Consider the following 11240-nt stretch of genomic DNA (forward strand, 5'->3'; position numbering starts at 1 on the left):
TCTCGACTTCTGGGTATTGCTATTAAAAAAAAAAAAAAAAAAAAAAAAAATCTACTATATAATTTATTAAAAATCAGAATGCATGGTTGAGTTGGTATTAACTGGTTATGTTTTTCTTTTACATATAGCACGCACATGTCATGATCAGTACCTATCAGTTAAAATGGCTATTAGTGTTTTAGTTATAATATGCAATGCTGAGATCTGGAATTACATTTATTGGAAATATCACCCATTCTTAGTCCCAATGGCAAAACATCCCACTGGTCCTGGCAAAGTTTGCAACCGATTTCATTATCAGTACTAAAACAACTAGAAACAAATAGGTAGGATTAGTTACATTAATGTTTTTTTACTTTTAGAATTTCAGAAAAAAAAATAAGATGCAGTTTGTTACGTTTGGGGGGGTTGGGTTGGGGAAAAAAAAGTCACAACTGGCATGGGCTCACAAGGCAAAGAGCCGCGCTGCCCTTGGTTTTCAGTCTGGGTTTCAGTTGTCTGCACATTTGTCATGGGAGGTGACAGACAGCTTCCCCCAGTCCCATGGTCCAAGATCAGCTTGGCTGCCATACCCAGAGAAGCCCAATAACAAGAGCCCAGTGTCCTCCGCCACTCAGGGGAACATCAGCACAGCCCTCCGAAAAGGAAGGTTGTCAAGTTTACTCACAGATAATAAAAGCTTTTTTCACACCCCACGCTCTTTTTTTCTCTATCTTTCTCCCTCTTGTGTTTTTTTTTTTTTTTTTTTTTTTTTTTGCGCTTTTGGGAATTAACTACTGCTAAAAAAAATAAAGGCATCCTGGGAACAATGAGAGCCTCGCAGGCTGCAAGCTCAGTGGGGTCCGTGAGTGAGGCTACTTGCTTAAACAGGCGTGTTGTTTTGTCTTTATGTCGGCTTGGTTAGTTGAGTATTAGAAGGGAGAAAAGCCTCAGTCTGATTCTGAGTTTTCAGCATTTTTAGGAACAAAACTTGTAGCCATTGGTTTCTGAAAAGCTCCCAGTACTTTAGACTTGCTGGATTGTTTGCTTCCCTTCCTTTTGAGAGTCATGCCCACCCTCCCCAAAAGGGCCCCCTTTCACTCTTTCACTATTTCTCCATAAAGATGCTGTGCCATCCTGGGATGTTTCATTCAATTTACTATAAATAATCCAAATGAAAGTGCATTGAATTGATACAAACAAGAACAGTATAGCAGATTATTGATCATTTCAGTTTAGCTGGATTATAGCAAATTATTGATCATTGCAGTTTTGCTTTTGTGCAGTCGGAGATCACTATAATATTCAGCAGCTACACTGCAGTTATAAACAATAGTCTTACAGTAGTTGTCCATTCACTAGGAGTACACTGTAGTTTACTCACTGCTGTTTACATAAGGGTATCAGTGATAGTATACATATTGCATTATTTGCATTATAGACATTAAAGAAGCTTGCTGGCTACTACAGTGCTCAACTATTTGCAAAGCTAAGAAACGGCATGTGCCCACATCTTCAGTAGTTTCTGACAGGGTTAGGGTTAGGGTTAGGGTTAGGGTTAGGGTTAGGGTTATAATATATCAGCACTGAATGGCGACCATTAAACTGTGTAATCCAACGGAAAATGAAAGTCGCCATGTATTATAATAACGATGATGATGATAATGAGTTCAGGGTATGTGGTTGGAGTCACTTTCTAACAGTCCCTGGCTTCCTCTATAATCAGCAGCTCAGCAGCTCTGCCAGGGGAGCTCCGTGGGTCACACCTGGGGCACATAAATAATGGGCAGGTTAGAGAGCACAAACGGGTGCCCTTGTTCTGCTGACAGGTACACATTTTCAGGGAGCGGGGCTCTACACAGGGCCCTAAATGAAAAGCCAGCATGTGCTGCTGGAGATAACGTTATCTACCCTCCTCCTTGCTAATGACTCCCCCCGCCCCAGACCCTCTCCATCATTGCAGATTACGCTCTGGGGACCGGAGTGCCTGATACAGCAGGTTCTTTAAAAGCAGCGCCCTGCTGATTCCTTTTGTCATCAGCAATAGCTAACACATGGCATGGCTCATCCAGCCGTATGCTATTTTATATTTTCTCTTATTTGATTTTAAATGGAAGACTGTTCTGTTCACCACTAACCTAGAATTCTCAGCACAACAAAGATTATAAAGGATATGCTATTTGCATACTATAGTTTTTTTTGTTATGCAAATAGAAGTTATCGTTTTTCAAGTGTACAATTGCTACCATGCTGTGGATGCACAAAACTGCAATGTTGGGGTCTTGGTGGATTCAACCACTAGACAGCACTGCATCTCCAAACACAGCCTGCCAGACTGCTGGTATGTGAAATACGCCCAGGTTTCCGACCTTTGACCTCCTGTCTCCTGTTGCAGGGTGTTTTTAATTAAAATCAGATTTTAAATATAAGAGCACTGTTTTTAGACCAAACCAAGTGGATTATTTTGATATTTACAAATCCAAGTTCTTTGTCAAACACATTCCACTTTAATATAAGAAAGTGGGTATTGCTAAGGTGAAAACTCCATATATAGCAACTCAAACACACACCCTGCATTATGTGCACTGACCCTCAGACCTTAGTAAACATTATATGATACTCCAGTCCATATATACAGTAAACCTGTGTGTATAATAAACCCTTTTGGCCAATTGTTTTGTCCCACAGGAAGACAGTTTGTTATCTGCTTGTGTGTTGATACAGTTTGTGTCACTTTGTCCAAGCAGTGTTATCCTTAATTCACCCCAGATAACCCAACTACCTCATAAACATTTCTTAAAATTTGAAATAGTCTAAGTGCACCTGCTGCTGAAACATTATTATTTTTCATTTTTATAACACCAAGTCTGGGCCAAACATCCAACACAATGTTTGATAAGCTGGATGAGGTAGGGCCGTGCATCAAGTGAAACTATAGCATGATTAAAACACAGTGAAGGGTGAAAAGGATTCATAATAATGGCTAATACTAGCACAAGGACAACGGTATAAGCTATCAATAGAATGGCACCATTTGTTGTCATCATATCACAGGTATTTTTAATTCACCAACCATTATAGTATCACTGTGAAATATTAGTTCCAAACCCATTGATAAATAATTGTTGTTGATAATGATGCGTTCTGATAATGGTCCCAACCTTGACCTTGCTGTCTTTGTGACGTACCATTTGCTGTCTAACACATGTTTGGCAACCTTTGATTGGCTGAATGGACTACAGTTTGGGTAGGGTTTCATTTTTCTTTACATCTAATTGCAGGGTGAGTGCACTCCAGATAAAAACAACATGTTCTCCCCACAGCTCTCTCTTTCTTTAGCTGTCTCTAGCATTACTTCAGGCTGACATTGTTGGGTAAGAACATTCCTCCAGTGGAGCAGTCCAGCACAGAGAAGCAAGAGGGCCACCGGCCAGCATAATTACGCTCTGCTCCCTGCTCACTGATCCCTGTGTTCTCATTCCTCTTGGCACAGGCAAAAAGGACCACAGCAAGATCGAGTACCTCAGGCAAGCCCAGGCCTGCCCAGCTCCACCTGGCATGCTCCATAACACCTTATGCTATGGTATGCAAGTCTAGGGCAAAGATTACCAGGAATTGCACACTGGGAGGAACAAGAAATAGCAGTAGAGTTATTTATCCAATGGGTGCAGAAACTCTACCCAGCAAGGACATGCTCAGACTTGACCCAACTTTATTTATCTTTCATTTGCTCGTCAATGGGTAGAAACATCTTCACAATGGTACAGAACAGAAGCTTGGATTTAAAACAATAAATAACTAATGAGATGAAAGGATTGCTTTGAATAGCGCACAGTTCATGGCAAGAAAGGAACAAGCTGATTACAACAGTATGTATTTAAATATGCTCAAGGGATTATGTTGACCGTGCACAGTTTTGTTTTCCATCACACTTAGTGTCACATTTTTTTTTATTATTGTTGACTGAGTGTAACGTGCATGGTAAAGAATATTTTTAAAAAACCACAGTAAACCATAGTAAACTTTGGTAAACGCACAGTATAACCATGGGAGAAATATGAGAAAACTGCAAAAATACTGTGCCGGTTTACTCGGCTAAACATTTATGAGGGACTTTACCTGAGTCTGACTGAGTCACATCTAGTAATGGGAGGCTGATGAAGGCTATTATTGATCTTTGATGTGGAACAGCTCAGGCAGTGGTTCTCAAACCTTTTCTTGCTAGGAGCCCTTTGAAATCACTCGGGTCTGTTGTTAAAAGCCAATACTAACATATTATAGAAATACATCTGCAGCTAGGAAGATTTTAACACACTTTGATAGACTTTCATAAAACAACCACAAGAGATCCGCTGCCATTGACCAATTGACAGAGCAGCTACTGGAAGAGAATAAATACACAAAAATGAAGTGAATTGATCTGCTGGTGGTGTGATTTTTCCATGACCCCCCCGAAACTGTTCTGTGACCCCTGTTTGAGATTAGAGAGGTTTCAAGTAATAGAACATACTAAAAGTGACCTTGTATAACCAAGGGATGTACAAATGGTAAGTACAAATACTTTGGTAAACCTTTATAAGGGCAGGCAGGTGAAGCAATGACTGAACTGTTTGTAATGTAGAGGAAAGATAGAGGACGATGAGATATTGTGACAGGTAAGCTCATTGACAATTATGTTTTTTTTAAAACCCACAATATTTATTGCAGTGAGGCCCTTCAGACAGCTTTTCAATACAAAATGTGAGATTGCACACATTGGTGAGATGCTTCATTCAGTCAGTACTTGACAGTGACCCCAGCAAACAAACACCATATTTATAACCTTTTTTCTTAGATTTTTTTTAAACAAACCCACAAACCTTATATATATATATATATATATATATATATATATATATATATATATATATATATATATATATATATATATATATATATAAAACTATATATTTTAAAGTATATAAAACTATCATTTAAAGTCTTTTTTGGCTGCAGGATTCTCACAGCTCCAGGCATTATTCTGTTGTAGAAGCAAACAGAAGAAGTTATGCCAATAATCCAGTCCACACGTGAGTTTCTCTGTGTTGTAGCTTCCAGCAAACCCTGTTTACTTTTTCAATGGAAGCATACAGATTGCAATAAAACCTGCAATAAAATCTAGGAGCAGTGTTAATTTTTTTAGACGTCTCTTTTTCCCCATAGAGAAATGAAAGTTTCAAAAAATAATGGTGATAACTGTAGAATGCCAGAACAATCTTGAAAACCCTATAGGAGTATTGTCAGGGGTCAGGACTCATCTCCACAAAGGAATACATTTCTGCATGGACCAAGCCATCAATTTAGCCCATCAAATCCCTGGAACATTAACTCCAGACAATCCTAGAGATGTACATGTTTCCCAGGGGTTGTCGGTGTAAGTTCAGTTTAGCGTGGTCTTGTGAATCAGGGCAATTCTCATAAGTCCATTCTAAACATCCCCCAGAGTAATATGTCTGATACAGTACAATACTACTATTCTTCACTCACACTGATTAAAAAGAAATCCACAAAATTACATTTAACATGACTAATTGCAAAAGATACCGCACAAAACTGTAGGGCCTAGAAACTCAAGTTCTATCATTTTTAATCATTAAAGTCAATTTTAGTGCCTCATATATAACACTCAGTGGACTTTAAAACGCACAAAGACTAGTGCTAAATAAATGCACACTACTTCAATAAACCTAGTAAGAAAGCCTTGGTGCCCTGAACAAAGCATCAGAGACTTGAGCAGCATCACCCTTATAAGAATTGATGCAGTCCACACTGAAGCTGCATTTAGACTAGACTGGAGTGGGGCCTTAACTTACCTTAGGGTGACATAACTATGAATGAGCTTGCACAGCTAGCCTCCTCCTCACTAATGCAACAGTACTTCTAATAGTGTCTAAAGGGCTAGGAATTACAACCCATAAATTGTACTGTACCCGATCCCACAAAATTTATATATATATATATATATATATATATATATATATATATATATATATATATATATATATAATATATATATAAATATATAATCCTTGATTTGATCATTTGTTTGCTGTCCTCCTCACTAATGCAACAGTATTTTTTTTTTCAAAGTGGCAAGTGCATGCGACATCGAATTACCATCTGTTCTGTACAATCAGGAAGGCTTTAACATGCTTCTCCCTGTTCCTGTATTGCAACTTAATTTGCATCGTTAGTGGGGTGGTACCAATCTGGTAATTGATTAATGAATAACAAAAGTTATGTAAGCCTTTTACAACTTGCTTTGCTACTGGAACCATTGACGGTGGTTCGGCTTCAGTGGTACGGTCACCCTATTACAAAACAAAATAGAAAAGAAGCATCGGTAGTTTCACTTGTACAAAGACAAACATGGTGCTTTCCTGTCAGTGCTCTATAATCAAAGAGCTTAAGATGCTAATGTAGCAAAACTTTAGTCTGTGTCCCTTAACTTGGGAAAAGGATGCGCGGGGTGTTACAGATAGGCTTCAACTCTCTCCCACTGCTGCATTTCGTTGAAAAAGCCTTCGCAGAAGTTAAAGCTCTGGTCGAGATTCAAAGGGATGGCCTGCACCTCTTCCTTGATCTCCTCCCAGGGGTGTCGCGGGGGGTCTGAGAAGAAAGTGAACTCTTCGAAATGCTGCGGCTGCTGTTGCTGAAATTGCAGACTGCTACCGCTGACCTCTGCAAAGCTGCACTGCGGCTCCAGGCTGGCCGTGCACCACTTGCTGTTGGTGTTAATGTGGCGTCCTTGAACAGTGAGGTCCAGTTGCTCACAACCCAGAGAGCTGAGGGCTGCGTTAATGTCCAAGTCTTCGAAGTTGCTGCCATTTCCGTTGAAGACTTCGTCGAATACAGATGCCCAGTCAAAGTCCCCTTTCAGGGCCTCCGTCTCCTTGATCTCCTGTGCCAGCAGGGGCGATTTGGAATTGCATGCCAGCTTGCCATTTCGCTTGGGCACAGGATGCTTGCGCTTGCTGCCTGGCCGGTGCACCTCCACCGGGGTGTGGTGGTGGTTGGTGCCCATGTGGTTCATACCCATCTGGTGCCCGTTCATGGGCTGACGCAGAAAACTGTGACCTGGAGGGCTGCAGGAGGCCTCGGAAATGGGTGGCATCTTGCTCTGGCGCTGGGTGTTGAAGTGAGTGGCAGGCATGCGCCTCCTCTTGAAGACGCCATTGACGAACATGTCAGCATACTGCGGGTCGATCTGCCAGAAGCCGCCCTTGCCAGGTTCATCCTTCTGCCTGGGTACCTTCATGAAGCACTTGTTGAGCGACAAGTTGTGGCGGATTGAGTTCTGTGGATAAAGAGTGCCGTTAACATCAAATCATTTAGATATTACTGCAGTCCTTCAGCAATATAACTATAGTTCGTCTGTCATAGTAATTTACAATTAGATTTGCAGTTTAGGCATAGTGAGGCTATAGCAGTTCAATCAGACTGTAATCCTTTTGTTCCAGCGTGCAAGAGGAAGCAATAAATTAATTGTGAACTTGCAAGTAGCAGATATCTGAGCCTTAGAATAAAGTTTGATTCTTTACTGAAAAATATCTATTATGCTTTTTCTGTAAATAAAAGATAAGGGATTGTTGCCCAAATGACATATGAATTCCTCATATCTGCTTGCCATTCGTCAGGAAATTAAATGACAGGTCCAAAAAAAAACACAGAACCTATTACTGATTCAAGTTGCCTTTGTTTTTTACCATACCACTCTTGAGATTCGGTATATTCTTCATCCAAAGATTACCAATTCCTTAACACCACAGTTTGTTGTAATGGATAAGCAGCCAAGTCTCTTGTGTACAATCTAGCCAGAAAAGTAGCGACACAGTTTTGGCCCCTCAAACAGAAGCAACAGGCTCTGTCTAGCCACTTCTTTAAAATTGGTCCAATATAGAGAAAATAGAGAGACTGTAAAATTCTATGCACAAGTCTTTTTTTCCATTTGCATAGAAGAACTAAGCGGATCCTCATTACCAAAGCATCTCTGTCCCAATTGGCCAGGCAAGAAAACTGCAGGGTGAATGTTGTATGCTATAGTACTAATACAACTGCAGTACCATTACTATTCTGCACTTTGTTTCATATGCGCAAAAAGGGTACCGATGCGACTAAACAGAAATGCTTGTTTTTACTGTCTGTAGCTGCGGGCAACTGTCTATTTGCACGTTTTAGGGGGTTACCTTGAGTTCACAAGACCGAACGGCGTTAACTAACAGTGCAAGCAGGTGCTCATGATCAAACCTGTACGCACCTGCTGCTGTCGGGTGTCCGGTTTGCTTGCGCTATGGGGTCGAGTTGCTTTCGTGGCTGGCTCACAGACGCTATAGTCGAATGATAATACTTTGCCGTCATCAGACGGGACCATCAGCCTTCAAAAATGAAAGCCTTTAACATCAAGCGCCCTGCCCCTCTTGTCGCACTCCTACACGGAGTTTGTTTCGGCTCCTGTATCGCTTTACATGACCCGGTTTCAGTTACAACAACGTGCCAAGAAAGGTGCAAAACAGCGTAATTAAGAACGAGAGCTTGCTATCATTAAATGTTAACAGCGAGTCGGTGCAGCACGCTGCACTTAGTCATGAGAGGTCCTTTGTTTACCTGTTGTCAGGAAGCAGGAGGAGGTAAATATGCATCCTGTGAAACAAACTCGTCACCCTGCTTCTCTTTCTAATACAGGGTGGTTGTTGTTGTTGTTGCTGTTGTTATTCATGAACGAGGGTAGAGTATACAAAACGATAGCACCGTACAATAAGTGTCTATTAAGGATGAATTTGCTACCTTCTACAACAGGAGTGACCAACCCATGTTCCTGGAGAGCCTCAATCCTGCAGGTTTTGTAGGTAGCTCTAAATCATCAATCGCTAAATACCTGGAACAAACAATATTCTGACCAATTAAGCCAATCATTAAGTCATTTACATCATTAAGAGGCTGGGGTAAAACAAAAACCAAGACACCCTGAGGCTCTACAGAACCAGGGTTGGCCACCCCTGTTCTACACTAACAGTTAAACTCCCCTATAATGATTTATTATGATGAATATACACGTGTTGTAAAGTGTAGCCCACATACAATACCACAGACTTCATTAAGCAGCAGAACTGTTATTGTAGCTGTAGCCCACTACTGTATTAATTTGCAACGAACAGTGCTGCAGCTTGCGAGAGAAAGACGGCATTGTCTCTTTAAGAAGGTGCAGTGTAGCGTCTCCGAGACACCTGCTCGGCACGAGGATTGTGTAACCCTGACTTACACCTGTTGTCTCGGCAGTGCCTGAACAGCTGATACATTTTTAACACACGTGGCTTCATTTTAACACCTGCAATAATAATAATAATAATAATAATAATAATAATAATAATAATAATAATAATAATAATAATAAGACTTCTTCTCTGCTTCTTCTTCTCTTCTTTTTTTTTTAATTCTTTCTGTTTGGACAAACCCGCTAAAAAAAAAGTAAAAATAAAAATAAAATTTCTAAACATTATTGTAATGAATAATTAAGGATCCTAGTAATATATATATATATATATATATATATATATATATATATATATATATATATATATATATATATATGATATATATATATACTGATCTAAATATATACCATTATTTTATCTAAACAGAAGAGATAGACGGAAAACACTATGCTGTGGATGCTAATATATCTATTTAAAAATGGGATGATTAGAAATTAGACGATGCGGGTTACGCGAGTTAATTACCATGTGTATTCAGTATCCAATGGGTTTCATTAATGTCAGATAAGAAAGGGTTGTATTGCTGTGACAGTGTGGGCTATTGATACCAGGGATCACGTCTTTCTGAACAATTGAAAGAAATACCCGTACCCTCCCCTTCTTTCTAGTAAAGCCGCATTAATTATTGAATCGGTCTGACTCACTCACCTGCCAGCTGGGTTCGGCGTGTCTGTAATAACAGAAATTATCGGTTATCCAGCTGTAGATGGCCGAAAGTGTAATCTTGGTTTTCTTGCTGGCTTGCATTGCCATGCAGATAAGGGTAGCGTACGAGTAAGGGGGCTTAACTTGGGCATTCGTCTTGTAGTCGATCTCTTCAGGAGCGCTCCTAGGGACCGAAGTGAGGTGGCTAGGGGGTGTTTGTTGCTGCAAGTAGCTAGTGCTCCCATCGGGAGAGGATCTACTGGAGGTGGAAGCCGAGATGGGGTTGCCCAGGTTGAGGGGCATCCCAGTAGCCGCTGTGTCGCCAGCGGGCGGGCTGGCTGGGGCATGCGCGCCCGGCATGTGGAAGTGCTTCTGGTGGAATTGGTGGTGTATCTCGTGGTGAGGGTGGTAGCCGGAGCTGGGGGGTCTCTCCGGGTTAGCGCTGAGGATGGAAAAGTCCTGGAGCCACTGGAGGCTGGTGAGGCTATCGTCCAGGTTCACAGAGCCATTAAAGTTGTCCTGGTCCTCCGGATGAAGCATCATCCACTTTTCCTTGAATTTGGTGGCAATCTCTGGGCTGGTCAGTACTGGCATTATGTACACCGTGATCGTAGCTGAGAGACGCACCCAGTAATGGAAGGATTTGTTTTCTTCTATTCTTTAATGTGTTTTTTTTTTAGCATCAGCGCCAGTTCTCCCTGTGCAGAACATACAATATTACACGTTACAAAATATTATACCGCAACAAAATAAACAAAGTTATAATAACGTAGTCCTGTTATTAATTGTATTTAAGTAAAGAAAAAGAAAAAAAGAAAAAATATTAATTAAATTAAATTTTATATAAAAATATATAGAATGTTTTCCAATTGTTACAATATCAAGTGGTAATATTTGTATATAATATATTTACATTCAAATCTTAGTCATGCCATGCAATACAAGTTACTGTAAGCTGAATTTAAAATATATTATTTTGCTCTTGCCATACACACAGCTGATTTGCAAAGGCTTGTATCAGTAGTGAAAAGTCCCCACTAACATCCACTGCACAGATCCCTATTTCTTTAGCGATGCTTCATTTCATGCAACCTGTTGTCGCACATTACCTTGCTTCTCCCGACTTGCTATGAGGGTGAAGATCGCTGGTGTGCAACAATTGTTTTTAATAAGGACTGCAGCTCAAATATTCTGATGCAAAAGTAAAGCAGTTGTGCAAAATACAAGTGTCATTTTAGATCCCTGCCGGTACAGCGCGCAATAAATCCATTGGAAGGCTTGCATTGGTCAGATGGGAATATTGCA

At 40.4% G+C, this 11240-nt stretch overlaps 1 protein-coding gene across 1 annotated transcript; it reads right to left on the reverse strand.

The window, feature by feature from the left end:
- Nucleotides 1-6037: 6037 nt before the first annotated feature.
- foxj1b (forkhead box J1b) lies at nt 6038-11240 on the reverse strand. The gene is made up of 3 exons (XM_041229267.1): nt 11045-11240; nt 9939-10633; nt 6038-7315 (listed from the first exon to the last, which is right to left on the reverse strand). The coding sequence occupies exons 2-3, from the start codon at nt 10527-10529 to the stop codon at nt 6491-6493; spliced, it is 1416 nt and encodes a 471-aa protein (XP_041085201.1). The 5' UTR covers nt 10530-10633; nt 11045-11240; the 3' UTR covers nt 6038-6490.

This window comes from Polyodon spathula, chromosome 26 (genome assembly GCF_017654505.1).
Source record: "Polyodon spathula isolate WHYD16114869_AA chromosome 26, ASM1765450v1, whole genome shotgun sequence".
In the NCBI taxonomy this organism is placed as follows: domain Eukaryota; kingdom Metazoa; phylum Chordata; class Actinopteri; order Acipenseriformes; family Polyodontidae; genus Polyodon; species Polyodon spathula.